The 14,977-nt window shown below is 37.1% G+C and overlaps 3 protein-coding genes across 3 annotated transcripts in view; all 3 read right to left on the bottom strand.

Annotated features, from left to right (window-relative positions):
- LOC107041045 (protein scarlet) overlaps positions 1 to 955 on the bottom strand; it is a 12,703-nt gene extending 11,748 nt beyond the window's left edge. Inside the window, exons 1-3 of the mRNA XM_015261407.1 lie at positions 793 to 955; positions 623 to 721; positions 211 to 350 (exon numbers count right to left, since the gene is read on the bottom strand). Coding sequence (XP_015116893.1) covers positions 211 to 350; positions 623 to 721; positions 793 to 955 — 402 coding nt within the window. The remainder of the gene's footprint in view (positions 1 to 210; positions 351 to 622; positions 722 to 792) is intronic.
- A 2,339-nt stretch (positions 956 to 3,294) lies between these two features.
- On the bottom strand, positions 3,295 to 10,695 carry LOC107041035 (protein white). Its single transcript, XM_015261395.2, has 11 exons — positions 10,606 to 10,695; positions 9,332 to 9,563; positions 8,214 to 8,524; positions 7,708 to 7,906; positions 7,495 to 7,633; positions 6,401 to 6,734; positions 6,100 to 6,231; positions 5,598 to 5,826; positions 4,540 to 4,645; positions 3,872 to 4,043; positions 3,295 to 3,755 (listed from the first exon to the last, which is right to left on the bottom strand). The coding sequence occupies exons 1-11, from the start codon at positions 10,693 to 10,695 to the stop codon at positions 3,654 to 3,656; spliced, it is 2,046 nt and encodes a 681-aa protein (XP_015116881.1). The 3' UTR covers positions 3,295 to 3,653.
- A 1,342-nt stretch (positions 10,696 to 12,037) lies between these two features.
- LOC107041311 (tRNA (uracil-5-)-methyltransferase homolog A) lies at positions 12,038 to 14,879 on the bottom strand. The gene is made up of 5 exons (XM_015261807.1): positions 14,475 to 14,879; positions 13,232 to 13,965; positions 12,815 to 13,049; positions 12,344 to 12,536; positions 12,038 to 12,276 (listed from the first exon to the last, which is right to left on the bottom strand). Exons 1-5 carry the CDS (start codon positions 14,790 to 14,792, stop codon positions 12,038 to 12,040), a joined length of 1,719 nt encoding a protein of 572 aa, XP_015117293.1. The 5' UTR covers positions 14,793 to 14,879.
- Positions 14,880 to 14,977: the final 98 nt, after the last annotated feature.

The raw sequence follows: 14,977 nt of genomic DNA, 5'->3' as shown, positions 1-14,977 counted from the left end.
CAACTGCGTGAAACACACAGTAGTATGAAACTTCAACTGCGTGAAATACACAGCAGTATGAAAATTCGGCTGCGTGAAACACACAAACTTCACGCATGCGTGGAGTGTATGGAGTGTACGGGAGTGATTCACGCAATGGTGCGAATAGTCACGGCCTAAAATTTATAATGCCACCTATGTCTGATGGGGATTTTATTGACTGGGCATTACCATGAACCACAGGTGCTCTAGCACTGTCATTGTACCGATGAAGATATCCTCTTGATGCATGAATCCACTGTGATGTTTCATGTACTTGGGGTCCACTGGGTGCCCGTTTACTCTTATATCTCCATGCACTATTACGCCAGCTGGCAATCATTCGTGGAAGTCATAAATCAATTTAAACAGTTTAATTTTGTTGGGAACTTTGAAAGTCAAAGCTATAATGAATTTAGAAATGGCCTGTGGTTTGAAAATTCGTACTGAAACCAGTCAAATTCCATTTAAACTATTCCATTTAAACTACTTCAAAGATCTCCAACATAATGAGATTCATAAAAAGAAATTATCACAATCGTTTTAGGTAAATTCTTCCATCTCACAAATTATTTTCTCAAGTATACGTGTGGCATTAACTTACGCGCAGTTCGATACGCAAGTGCTGTCATGAGAGAACTCTTCCCTGCGCCACTCCCTCCCAATATCGCGGTTAAATCCCCCGGTTTCAGAACTCCACGAACTAAAACACAATTGTAAATTCACTTGACTCGCAATTCCTCAGAAAAATCCACTGGTTTTGCTCGTCGTTACCATTATTAATTAATTGTTTGCAAATACTGCTGCTTCCTCGATCCACAGCGTAAACCGACAAATCTCTCCAGGATAAAGTGACGCCCTGGCTGTCCCCTGTAGCCCCAGGGGTCAAAGGCCTCATTAGAAATCCCTTGGATTCGCGATCTTCCGGGAATTCCATTATTACGAATAAATAAATAAATTCATAGGGAATTCTCTCACTTTCTCTCTCCACAATGCATTCATTAAATTTCTTGGAATTTTCCGATTGCCCTGGTTAATTTTTTAATTAGTTAACAATTCAACTGATGAATTAATTTATTTAATTATTTCGCTATTCAATGAGAAACACATTTTTTCGGTTCAATGACACTAAAGATATTTCAATGAATTAACACCACTGCGGCGGGTTCGCCACCCATTCCCTTCGGGAAACCTTAGCGCTGAAGCGCGACTGGGACCTCTTAGTTACCGAACCCGACTGCCCCGCGAGGGATTGAGAAACGCAGCACCGGTTCAGCTCTGCGATGAAGGGGGAAACGACCGATAGACTGTGTAACTCAGTGCACAAATCCGATGAGTATCAATGGATCTTCTGACTAATCTCTACTCCAAGAATAGTTCACTCGTCAGAGTAGAAAAATCATTCTCTTATTTTTTAATTTCTCTGGAGGGAGATATCTATCTGAAGGATTAATGTAACTGAACACTGAAACCCTACACTTGCACCGGCCTTGCAATACTCCTTTCTGATGGAGTAAACAAATACAGAAAAGTTATGTTTAAAAAATGAAGTGAATGCACATGGCCATTGATTGAAATTCCGGAATTATTAATTTTTGAGATCTAATCGACGATTCTTCAAATACTAAAATGAAAGGATTAAAATGAAATGAGATTTCCTTTAGCAAAAAAATCTTATCGACGATTATTCAAAATAATAATGAAATAATAATTAAAAAATTGCAAATATTTATCGTAATAATCATCAAGGCATGACCATACTAGAGTAAAAGGAAAAAAATGAGACAGAATTTCGTCTAGGAAATTAAACAATCGCCTGGAAGAATGAAATGAAATTACATGTCTGTTAATTAAAGTTTTGCAATTATCAATAATCGAAAAATTCTGTAAAATAATTATAAACGATTATCGCAATTAGGGTGAATTAATTAAAGGTATTGATCGTGATCATCATCAAAGCATCAAATACTAAAGTAGAAGAAATAAATGAGAGAAATTCAGGAAATTAAACAGTCGCTTCGATGAATCAATCAAAGGAATTATTCTCTTGCGCCGGAATGAAAATTTTTTGTCGTAAAAATAGATTTAGCAGTTCGGTTCCACCAAATGTTCATTCGTTAACAGTTAACGAATGTATATTTGAGGAGCCTTGTTTGACTTGACTTTCGCCATTCAAGTGAACCATTCGTTAACTATTAACGAATATTCATTTGGTCATATTCAACTCTACCATTCGTTAATAGTTAACAAATCTCGTTTGGAATAAATGAATCATTCTATCAGTGTATGAGATATTTTCATATCTACTGAACACGAAAGAACTAAATTTCCTTGAATTATCAAGATAAGTCAGAAATTTCCTGAGAAATTTAATCTGAAATCGAATTTAAGATTACAACATTGAAAAATGACATAAATACGTCACGTAAATTTAAAAATTCCCTCCCAACGTCATGTACAATTGATTATTTCTCATGTTCATTTCTGTGGATCATTATTAATAAGTTTCTCTTAATGAGGACGTCCCACGGGGTGGCTAAATGAAAAAACGATGAAAAAACATTTCAAATTAGTTCTTATTCTCCTAGCCAACATCTCTAAATCCAAAAGAGCTAAAAAATCCTTGAGATAGTAGTTAGACTTAACCTTGATAGCCTAGTTGTCTGGTGTGAATTATCCGCCTCTTTGAGCCAAATTTTCGTTGCTGTCGAAAGCAGAGCAATTATTCATGTTTGAGACTTTCAAATTCGAACGAAACAAATTCTTTTTTGCCAATTTTCAACTAGCGATTTTGTTGGCCCAAACAAGATTCGTTTGACAACGTGTTTTTTTTCTCTCAGTGTGGTTCAGAGTTGAAAGAAATGACTTCGTGGTGAGTGATATCAGGTGTCCCCCGCACTTCCCATGCTGGCATTTCACTCAAAATCTTATACCCCCCTGCATTTTCATGGGGCGGTATCCCCTCTCCCCTCACTGTTTTTTTTCATTTATATAACATACAAAATGTGATGCGGTCGCACGGTGTACCTATCAACCGGTTTGTCATGACACCGATATCGAGGTGGTCAGGACGTCTATACGCACTGGCAGGAAACGCCACTGGAAAATGTACGATTTTAAATCTCAAGGGACAGGTTGCGGTGTCAACGCAGTCGGAACCAATTTCGAGTTATTGTCAGTCGAATCATTTATTATTCAATCCAATCATCTCCCGAGCGTACGGTCACCGAATGCGAATGGACAAATGAAAGAAATAACACGTATTCAATCATTGCATCAATTTATTTTTCATCTTTTATTTTATTATTTCAATTTATTGAATATATACAATAATTGAGGCATTTAGAACTTCTGAAATAGTCAAATTACAGACAGTATTCTATTCTTCAAGCAAATATAAATACGAAAGACCAAAAGATGATCCCATAAGTGAGATGTCAAAATACATTTCTTTGTCTCAAAAAATGTAATTTATTTCATTCATTTTATTTGTCATTTTATTTCTATATCTTAAAAATAATTATTTGTAACAGAAAAAATTGATGGAAATAAGTTGATTGAAATAACTTTCTCCATTTAGAAATATTCGAAATAGAAAATCTGGACCAATGGCTTCTTAACTTCATCAAATACTCTCATGTCTTTCGTAAAGTTTTCGATAGCAATGCCAAAAACGCGAAGAACCTGAAGCTGACGATGAGAGCGCAGAGGGCAATGATGTCCATGTTAAAGTCCCCCTGAAACAATGAGGAATAAAACACAAGTGAAGCGCGTTTCATTTTACCCTGTAATTTTTCGGAGATGACAATTGAAATTGGATGCTAAGAATTACTGAATCGGAATGACCACAAACCTCGGTGAAGTTGTAGGTTTGCAGAACCATGTGGCCGGTCTTGGGACAGGTCGCATTACTGCGCGTGCAGGCTATTGTTTCAACCTCGGACCACTGGTTAATTAGTAGTGCCTCATTACCGTAACGAAACCATGACAGGTAGGAGAACCACTCGAAGTATATGGGGACAGATCTGTTGAGTAAAAAAATTACGAGAAATAAAAAGCGGAGGAATAATGACGAATGAGAGATGAATTCAATTTTTTATGCAGTAACTATTTATATGATCTCAGTAATTATTAGCTGTAGACAGCACAGTCATGAGAAGTTTTTGTAGAAAATTCAATTTCCAAACAATTCCTTTTTTTATTTGGGATTTGGGATGAATTAAAATATCACCAGAGCTTTTTGTAGAGAATTTAATTTTCTACAGAAGGCTTGACGATATTTTTCTCCAGTCGAAAAAAGATGAAGCTTGTCGTCTACTGAAATAAATTCAATATACTTTCGCTCGTTAATTGTTTAATTATTTGGATTACGATTGAGTTTAAGATCATTTTTTTAAAGTATTTTTCGAGGTTTTTGTCTCATCCTCTTCCTTCCAGAACTGTTCACAGAAGAATTGACAAATCGGTTGATTGTATATTAATTTCACTTTAATTAATGATAAAAGGGATGAAGAAACTCACGCTGTATTCAGGAAAAATCCGCCGAACAACAAGAATGGAATGATAACGGGAGGACCAACAGACAAAGCCATAGAAATATTAGTGCTTGCGCAAGAGATGAGATACCCTGTAACAAAGAGTACAGAAAAATTGATTGATTACATTATGCATATGCATTTTTTATTTTTGTCTACATTCTTATAAAAAAATTGAAATTTCGTGGACAATTTAGTAATGATTTTCAAGAGAGCGAAATTTGATTTGCTTCAGGGTTAAAATTCTATGGAATTCTAAATTTTTGGGCAAAAGACATGAATATTCCGTAACTTACTTGAATTTTCAATCAAAAGATGAATATTCAGATCCAAAAAAACGGTCAATTTACTATTAATTAAAAATTTTAGAATATATTCACTTGAATTTCCCTGATTTCTATTAATTTTCATGGAATAATTCAACTGCAATTTAAAGTTTTGATAATTGCAATGACAAAATTTTTGGAAATTCCATTAAAACTGTCACTTAATAACGATTTCCCTTCAAAATCAAAAATGAAAATCATGAAATTTCAATTTTTCTCAGCAGAAAGTCGAGAATTCTTCAACTTACCTAAATTTTCAATCAACACATGAATATTGAGCCCCAATTAACCCCGAATTCTCCAATTTTCATAAATTTTCATGGAATAATTGACCCAAAAGTTACATTTTCCATTGATTTTTCATCAAACTGCGAATTCTCGACGCCGAAATTCTCCGAAATGCCAGTGTCACCCTCACTTAACAGAAATCCCAAAGAAATGAACCGGAAATTGCACCCAAAAAATTATCAACTGCGATATGAATGACATCGCAATCCCCATCGAAATAAAAAACGGATTATTCGAGATTACCGATTGGAACAGTGACCGTTCGTGCAAGAACTCGTGTAACGCGATCACCGTGCTCCCCGTAACTCTATCAGGTGTGAGTGAATATAATACAATCCCACTAGATTCGAATATCTCGCACTCCATAAACCCCTCTCCCTCATTAACTCGAAAAAAAAAATTGAATTCAAAGCAGAAGCAAACGTTTTACCGAATGAAGTGGCGACATTGGCGATGAGCGTCATGATCCCAGCGGCGATGAAGAAGTGATCGATCCCAGGATATAATCCGACCATTGGGTAGACTATTGTCGTAAAGAGGAGAGGGACTGCCACGAAGATCGGCGCCTCCGCGAGAGTTTTACAGATAAAATAAATGTCTGTTCGATACATTCCGTTTCTGTGTTCACGTAGGAATATGGGTAGCTCAGCGCAAAAGACCTAATTGAAACAATACTTGATGAATTTCCAATATTCCTTAATTTCTTACAATAATTCATAATAATTTTTGAGGAAATTTCCAACACACTTTCTGTTAACAATAAAATTATCTCAACAACGAGTGATTCTACGACAAAATGTCATAAGAACATTTTCACGCAGAATTTCCTGAGCTACAAAATTGGTTTTGTGACATTTTACGCTCAGCCGGATCGTTATCGAGATAATTGCACGAAACGAATCATGAAATATGGTATTTGAGTAGTTTCTTACACTGATAACAGCGAAAACATTTTGAAAGGTCATGTTCGTCAGGAAAATAAAGAGGGCACCATTTATGTTCATCACTCCGTCCTGATCCAGCCTTTGCCCATAGTAGATCACTCCGATTAATAGAGACACCATCTGAACATTATTTTATTCTTCATTATTTCTGTCGAATTAAGTGGATCTTGTGATGATGCTCTAAATATTTCTCTCTTTATGAGAACCCATCCATTAATTTTCATTCATCTCTAAGAAATTTGAGAGGAAAAATGATTGCAAATGAATATGTGGATTTTCGTCGACTCACAAACGTCTGCAACAGTCGAACTTTGATGAGAATAGGCTCCTTGATCACCGATAACCATGACCTCCAGAGGACTGCGCGAAACTGCTCGCACCAGGAAGCCTTGTAAGGTGACCTCCCATTGTCTTTCCCCTCGGAAGCCCTCAGAGACTCCTCGAATTCCCCTTGGATCGTTTCCGCCTCGATTGCGATTTTAGTCCCATTGTCACTCCTCTGAAATGCATCGCAGACTGCGTTGATTGTGTGCCTGCAGGAGGTCTCGCGTCCTGGCACCACTGCCAACACTTGGACGAAATAATCCGCGGGGTTGTAGTTGCTGGGGCACACAGCTCCCATCCTAAAAATATTAATCGATAATCATGTGATCATGTAATTGAGGATATTCAACTTTGGGTTTTGTTTCTCCAGTGAAATGCTTTTCTAATTTTGTAGTCGAACAGCAGGGCTTTCATTTGAGCCCCATGTGAACCTGTTTGCGGACTTTTTATAATGATTTTATCATTTAAAGTTTGCTGGCTTGAATAAGAATTTCGATATTGAACCGTTTGAAAAAATTTATTTATTTATTTATTCATTTATTTGTTTATTTATTCATATATTGAAGTCAAGACAGTCGAAGCCAATTACAAGATAAATAAATAGTATGAGAATTATAAACGCATCGGAGTTAGCACGCTGTTAAAAATTTTTGTCTGAAATTTCCGGTAGATTTTTTTATAAATTTTTATCGAATTTAATTACCACTGAAATTTCAAGGAATTTCGTTATTGAAAATTCAGAATTTCGTGGAAAAATCAACGAAATCATGAAATTTCAGATTTCTTTGAAAATTTAATGTAATTTGGCATTGAATATTCATATTAGATTGAAAATTCAAATAACTTCAGCTTAAATTATGAAATTTTACTGGATTTTCATTATTTTTTTCCCCTAAATCGTATTTAGCGTCACTGTCCTGAAATTTAGTAGTCAACTGTCCATGAAACTTCCTTTTTTGTCTAACAATGCCTATTGGCGCAAAAATAATCGTATGTAATTTTTAAATTGTCAATTTCCACTATTTTACTGCTAAAACGAAGAATAATAAATCCACATACGTTTTAAAAAAAGCATAAGCCTGTTCAGGCGTCCCCATGAAAGCGACCCGTCCCTCTGCCATGAGGAGAATCCTGTCGAAAAGCGCAAAGAGCTCCGAGGATGGTTGATGAAGAGTCGCGATGATGGTTTTCCCCCTAGCTGAAGAATAAAAAAATCTGTCCATTCTTCCGCAAGACGATTGAAATTCTCTTACTCTTGAAAGTGTTACAGACCTGCCAGTGCCTTCAACACAGACACCACCTGATGCGCCATGAAGGAATCCAGCCCTGATGTTGGCTCGTCGCAGAACATGAGTGGCGGATCGGTGAGTACCTCAGAAGCAAATGATAATCTCTTCATTTCTCCGCCGGAGAGCCCTTTCACGCGTCCGGGGATACCGATTATCGTATCCCTGCACTTCGTCAGGGCCAACTGGATCAATCAATTGAAAAATAAATAATTATCCGTGACATTAATGACGGGATACTTAATAATTAATCACAAATCAGTGAAACGATACCATCAAAAATAGATCTTTAAATACATCTTCTTAAACGGGAGATTATCTCCAGAACGCGTGGTTCTATCAAAAAATACCATAAAGCCATTTTTATAGGAAATTTTCTCGGCTACAAAAAATGTTCTATGTAGTTTCGTCGTAAATCCATTCATTCTCGAGATAATCGAGACATTATGAGCAGTGGACGCGTCATTTTAAGTCATTGAATGAATAATTTACTTCTGATATGACGTCATTGACCCTTTTCACCCGTTGCTTGTACGGAATATCCCGGTCCATTCGCACCATGGCTTGAAAGAGCAGATGCTCTCGTACGGTGAGAGTCCCAACAAATAAATCGTCCTGCTGTACATAAGCTGTTCTCGACGTGAGTACACTCGATGTCACTCGCCGGCCATTCGCTGCCATTGTCCCAGAGACTGTTATGCCTCGGGATGAGCGAAACGTCAGGGCGTTTAATAGAGTCGTTTTCCCTGCGCCTGATGAGCCCATTATCACTAGTAGTTCACCAGGGTATGCCACACCACAAGCTAAATAAAAAAAATCGTTTGAAATAACGAAAACAATTAAGAGCTGAAAATTTTCTGCTTCGATTATTTCGTGAAAATCAAGTGGAAATTGTATTTCACATTTTTTCTCAGGATGCAATACTATTTGATTTGCTCAGGATGCAATACTATTCCTAGTTTATTATCTTGAACAACGAAACAGATATTTCCTATTTTATTTCCTCAGAAAAAATGAAAAAACAATTGAACTGAAAATTTCTATAATTTTTTTGCAATTCAATTAATCATTGGATTGAGTGGATGTTATACCTCGGGATGAGAAGAATGTCAGGACGTTCCATAACTAAATAATATAAGTTAAATAACAGTTTGAAATAACGAAAGAATTGAGAGCTAAAAAATTTCTACTTAAATTCAGGCCTGGACTATTTCATGAAATTCAAGTAGAAATTGTATTTCACATTTTTTCTCAGGATGCAATACCATCTGAAATAACTATTCCTAGTTCATTATCTTGGACAACGAAATAGGTATTAATTATTTTATTTCGTCAGAAAAAAATGAAAGAACAATGAAAATGAAAATTCCTTCAATTTTTTCTACAATTCAGTTAATCATCTATTCAATTTGAAATAACGAGCGATGAGATAATTCATCGTAAATGTCCCATAAATAGCGCATATGCGTTAAGTAATCGCGAGTGTGCGGCCGCATTAAACCACAATGGAGACGCAGCATCCCATTACATTCGCTCACCATCGGCATTCTCATTTTTCATCTCAACGATATTTCATTCCCCCGTATGCACCAACTTTATTGAATTCTCACCGTCTTTGAGAATATGCCTCTGCTCAACCGGTTTTTTCCTCCGGAATAGTCGATCCCAGGCCCTGCCATTGCGCGCCGTGTAGTAGACGTTCACTTCGCTCCAAGTGTAGGTGATCCTGTCGTTGGTGGCTGACAGGGGGTGGATTTCGTGTTTTGAGACCACTGGCTCCATTCTTAGGACAGCCTCTGTGCTGGAACCGTGGGAGTCCGTGTGATGGCCATTCCCCTTCGTCTGATAGAGAATTGGAAATAATTCCAGAGTGAATTTATTCTATTTATGTATTAATTCATTCAATTGGAAATATATCTGAAACGTTGGGTTTTAGAGAAAAATCTCAAAGTAGAGAATCAGAAAAGTAGAGTGGAGAGTATTTCATTGTCTACAGTAAAAATCTTTCGACGTTTTCACTCGACAAAAATAAAAAAAAAAAAATACCGACAATTTAGGCTCAAAAATTTTGAAATTGCAAATGATAGAATTAATCTAATAAATAAGACGGAATCAGTGTTAAAGATGAGATTATCTCAGAACTGACTAACTTCAACCAGAAAAGTCATAATATATTCTTTACGGGGAATTTAATTCTCTTCAAAAAAGATGTTTTCACATTTTTCGATGAATCCACTCACTCCACAGATATTTTCAAAACAAAAACAGTAATTAGGAATGAAAAAGAGAGAAGTGAATGAGAGGAGTGATTTTACGACTCGTTCTTATCAGTTATTGCCCCAATTATCTTAAATAATAAAAGTTTCATAATTTTACGAGTCCCGAGTCTCCGAAGAATGAGGAGATAGGACTTGAATACAGAAGGATACGCTGAAAACATAGAAGAGTGAAGGGGAACCCCAGTTCAGCTCGAGACGCCTAATCTCCCCATGGGTTCTCGATTTTCAGTGGGAAGCCCGCCGGAACCACTACGGCTTCCGGTGATGATCCTCCTCAGCCCTTGTCTCTTGACATTCCTCGTTATCATCAATTCCAAATGAAAGATTATCTATTACTCCGGTAATCGAACGATTACCCTAAAAAATCTTCGTTAATTCTGATTTATCTCGAGACCAAGGGGTTTCAGGAGAAAATGTCATACGAACTTTTTTTAGGTGATTAAATTTCCTACAAAAAAGTTCCAATAACATTTTTCCCTATCATCAACCGTTCAGGAGATATTCACCGTTTTCTGATGGAAAAAACTTTCAAATTTCGGCTCTCTAATGATGATGGTTTTGTTCTGTTCTTTCTGCTTTGTTTTATCATTTTTATTTTTACTTACGAAGGCAACGGAATCATACGAAGTCCTCTGAGTGCTCGTAGAAGGGGTGGGGGTGGTGATGAGGGGTTGATTTTCCTCAGTTGCTGTCATTTCGAATTGAAAAAATGATTTTTCTTCCAAACAAAAATTCTGAATTCTTTATCCGCACAGATTTAGATTTTTCCGATCGATTTGTTTCTCTACATCGTTGTGGAAATGATCATGTCATGCACATTGTAAACCCTTCTTCATTCCTCCCGAGATAGTTCGCAGCGTTGTGAATGTAAATACGAAAAGAACGAGATATGAATTTTAATGATAAACACTGCAAATGAACCTCCGCGAGATAAAGCACTATTTCTCCGGGGTGAGCGACTCGCAGCCAGGTCTTCATTAAATTTAATGCCCCCGAGCGAATTTTCCTCGTCGAGAGACCCTCATTATCACAAACTCGGTTGAACGAACTTTTTTTTTGTAACAAGAGGTACAAAGATAGTTGTTTTCAGGCGGAATTTGCGAGGTTGAATTTGGGGTGATGTCGATCTGTCGAGTTCGACGATCACGGCATGACTGAATTTCTTCCGCCACTGGGGTAGAGACTGCACTGATGCTCAATGCGTGTGGGAGTGATAGACAGTGTGAGAGCTGATGCGATTGTTTCAATCACAAATTGTGAAAAATTTAAGGAAGAAAAATTCAGTAGCGAAGCGGTAAACCGGGTTAAGTCGTTTTTTACTATTGGCTAGTTTTTGACGAATATCTCGGAATCTAAAAGAGATAGCAAGATTTTTGTCATGACCTTTTTCGTAGAGCCAATAGAGCGTTATAAAAAAAGTCATGAGAAAAATTTTGCTATCTCTCTTAGATTCCGAGATATTCTGCGAAAACTGGCTAATAGTCAAAATCGACTCAACTCGGTTTACCGCTTCACTACCGAATTGGGACTGAGGAGGAAAAATTAATGGGGATGCAATGAAAAAATTCCAAATCCAGCGAAATTAAGTAACAAATTGATGAAACATTGAATTATATTATTTAGAAGTAGGAGAAATAGAAGTATATCTTCAATATTTCGTTGAAAATTTCTGTCTAGAAATTAATGGATGTGATTATTCGAATCTCGATAAATTAAGATGTGATGTTTCTGTAAATTACTTTAGCTAAATAATTTTTTTGTAATCTCATTAGATGATAATGTTGTGAAAAGAACTGAATATTGATCTAAACAAGTAATTAAATTTCCTATTTTTCAGTAAATTCTTGTTTTCACGTAAATTAGTGAAATTTTAATGAAAATTTCTGATAATTCATACATGTTTTGAATATCGAACTGCCTTCATTCAAATTTCAGTAAAAAAAATTCTTAAATTGGGGAATAGTTGAGGAGGATAATTGATAATTGATAAAATAACCGTCAACACAAGCTTCTTTCGATTTAAAATATAAACTCAATTTATTTCTTGTCAGCTATAGACACTCTCTCCAACAAAAATACCAGTTCACAATGATTAGTATGAGGGAACATATCAACAGGTACAGCTTTGACAGGCACCAGGGGATCTCCAGTGTATTGTTTCGAGGTCGGCCTCGCCAAATCCACGAGGTTTCTAGTCGCAGCTTTGGGATCACAGGAGATGTAGATCAATCTCTTCAATGATTTCGATTTTCGAAGGGCGAGAACGGCCTGTTGCTCTGGAATAAAAAAAAAACAATTCAATCATTGCAATAAATCCCTTTAATGAGGTACGAGGGTACTCACGCAATCCTGCGCGTGGAGGATCGACGACAGCCACAACATCAGGCTTTGTAGTCCTCTGGAGAACAGTCTTGAGTATATCCTCAGCTTTTCCAATGAAAAATTCACAGTTATCGACTTTATTCATCTTTGCGTTCTCCCTCGCGTCTTTTATCGCGTCTGGTATCATCTCTAGTCCCAAAACTTCTCCACAATGCTGTAAAAAATGTCAACTAACGGTTAAAATCATCAAATCACTGAAAAAACTGAATTTGAAAAATTTTTAAAATGATTTTTTAGTGATAAAGAGTGGAGAATTGATTTTTAAATTTTTCTTGACTCGAATTTTGTCTCTTGAACACATTATTCTATCCGAATTAAATATTAATGAAATAGCTCTCGTTATGATCCCCTACAATAATTCATTATCAATGCAAATTAAGATTCAACTTATCACTTCATGTTCCAATTTATGAAAATGATGACATTACAAACCTTCGAAAAAGTGAGTCCAATAGTCCCAGTCCCACAGCAAACATCCAGCACCGACGTATCCTTATTCGGTTTAGCTAGATCAATTGCTGCTTTGTACAGAATCTCAGCTCCTTGAGAATTAACTTGGAAGAACGCCTGAGGGGATACCCTGAACTTCATGTCCATCAGTTCCTCTTCAATGTACTCAGACCCACTGAGATGATGGAAGGAACCTCCTCCCTCTCCTCCAGAGTCTCTGAAAAAATAATTTAATTTCTCAAAAATTCTCATTTATTCCTCAACAATTCTGATTTTTAAGTTATTAAAATTCCTTTGGGCCATTTCAAGTTTTATTGATTATTAGCACTTTCTTTTTCCAATAGAACAAAAATCATGCAGAACCCCAATTCTATGTACGTGACAAAAATTCAATTTTACCTCCTACTGATTGTCTGGAAATACAAGGACGTAACATTTGCCTCCTTCCCCTCTTCCTCCTCGAAAAATCTCGAGATATCTCTCTTCAAATTATCAACTTCCTCGTCACTCAGCTCCTGAGGGTGAACTCCAACAATCAGCATGAGGTGATTTAATCTGGTTGTTCTGGCAGTGATTTGCCTCCAGTATCCCTGATGATTCACTGGGTCGAAGGGTTCCAGTTTGGATTCCCTGATGAATCCTTGGAACAATTTGACAGCTGTCTTCATGCTCTGGGGAATGTGGCACAGGTCGTCGATGGGTCCAACAGCTGTCGATCCAGCTGCATAGCTGGATAATCTGAAGCCAATGACAACTTCCTTGCCATCGCGACTCCTTCCCACTGTGAATTCACACTTGTTCCTGTACCCCTCTGTCACGGACGGACTCAGAATTGGCAGAAGCTCGCAGATCAAGCCATTGTTTTTGGTCTCTTGCTGCTGAATCCACTTGGAGAGGGGCGCATTCTGCTTCCATATGGTCTGACCCAGCTTCTGCAGGACTGATCGTATCTCCTTGGTTTTTAACTCCAATTGCTTGGCGTAGGGAATGTCCCAGAGGGGAGTTGTACTCGTTTTTACTTGAAGCTCAGGGGAAATTGTCTCTGATTCGGATTCCAATTTTTGCCTTTTTGCAGAGTCGTTTTCGGCCTCCATCTTTCGTTTTATGAAAGGATCTGGGGCTGGTTTTGCTTTCTGTGAGGGGAACGAATAGAGGAAATTTGGGGATTTAATGGGAATATTTGTTGATTGTGTGAGAGTCATAAATAGCAATTGTTCATTGGGAAAATTGGTGAATTGGATTTTTATAGCAAAATGCAGCTGCTCAAATGTTCGATATTTTGTAAACGAACGATGGAATCAAGAGAAATCAGGGCTCGTTTTAAAGACAATTAAATGATCTCGAAGATGAAATCAAGTTTGTCGAATTTCGCTCTGCCAATCTCGAGTTATTAATGATTAAAAACAGATTGTTATCCTCTCCAATGCAAATTCGAGTCTAAAATTATTTTTTATCTTCAAATATCACGAAAATTAATCATTTTATGAAAAAATCTGAGAAGAACTTTTTCAAAGAGCGTAAAATTTCCTTCGAGAAAGGTTTCCTGATATTTTTTTCAAGACCCCTTCCTTCCGGAGATATTGACGAAATAATTTCCTGAATTTTATAATTAGCATAAAAAATCGAATTATTTTATGTTTACCCTCGCCATAAGTTTACAATTCTTCCAAGTCATGCCATTGATGGTATTGATAGCCTTGTCGACAGCCTCCTCACTCTTGAAGCACACAAAAAGCCAGCCACTCCCCCTCTTCGGTGGCTTCACCTTGCTGGAGTCCAACTCCAATTTGTTATTCAACAAGGTCTTCAACTCCTTCATCCCATAGTACTTCGGCAGTCCCTGAATTTCAATTTTGTACTTCTCAGAGGTGAAATCCTCTCGATTGAGATAACCATAAGGATTCTTGTCCGTATTGTCGTCATCCTCAGTCGAAACACTCACTTTAGCGTCTGCAGGCATTTTTTAACGATAAAAAAATAGAGTTTTGGCTGCAGTAAACAATTGAATAATCAACAATATCAGCGAACACGTGTTGTGCACGAACTGAACGACTTCATGAGAGGATTGTCACGAGGATAACGCGATTCTCTTTCTTATCGACTGGAAATTTTTCCGACAATCGTGTCCCGTCTAGGCATCCGTGA

This window comes from Diachasma alloeum, unplaced genomic scaffold (genome assembly GCF_001412515.2).
Source record: "Diachasma alloeum isolate Michigan unplaced genomic scaffold, Dall2.0 Dall_scaffold_00179, whole genome shotgun sequence".
Lineage (NCBI taxonomy): Eukaryota > Metazoa > Arthropoda > Insecta > Hymenoptera > Braconidae > Diachasma > Diachasma alloeum.
Note: the sequence above shows the minus strand (reverse complement) of the source record. Positions and strands in the feature narration are given on the sequence as shown.

What these genes read in the sequence shown, in the direction of transcription:
- LOC107041035 (XM_015261395.2), bottom strand. Translation starts at nt 10,695, where the DNA reads ATGACAGCAACTGAGGAAAATCAACCCCTCATCACCACCCCCACCCCT. An exon ending in GAGGCATATTCTCAAAGACG is followed by an intron (nt 8,525 to 9,331) that starts GTGAGAATTCAA and finishes TTTTTTATTTAG; the next exon opens with CTTGTGGTGTGGCATACCCT. An exon ending in TCAATGACGTCATATCAGAA is followed by an intron (nt 7,907 to 8,213) that starts GTAAATTATTCA and finishes TGATTGATCCAG; the next exon opens with TTGGCCCTGACGAAGTGCAG.
- LOC107041311 (XM_015261807.1), bottom strand. Translation starts at nt 14,792, where the DNA reads ATGCCTGCAGACGCTAAAGTGAGTGTTTCGACTGAGGATGACGACAAT. An exon ending in ATTGTAAACTTATGGCGAGG is followed by an intron (nt 13,966 to 14,474) that starts GTAAACATAAAA and finishes TTCCCCTCACAG; the next exon opens with AAAGCAAAACCAGCCCCAGA. An exon ending in TCCTCCACGCGCAGGATTGC is followed by an intron (nt 12,277 to 12,343) that starts GTGAGTACCCTC and finishes TTTTTATTCCAG; the next exon opens with AGCAACAGGCCGTTCTCGCC.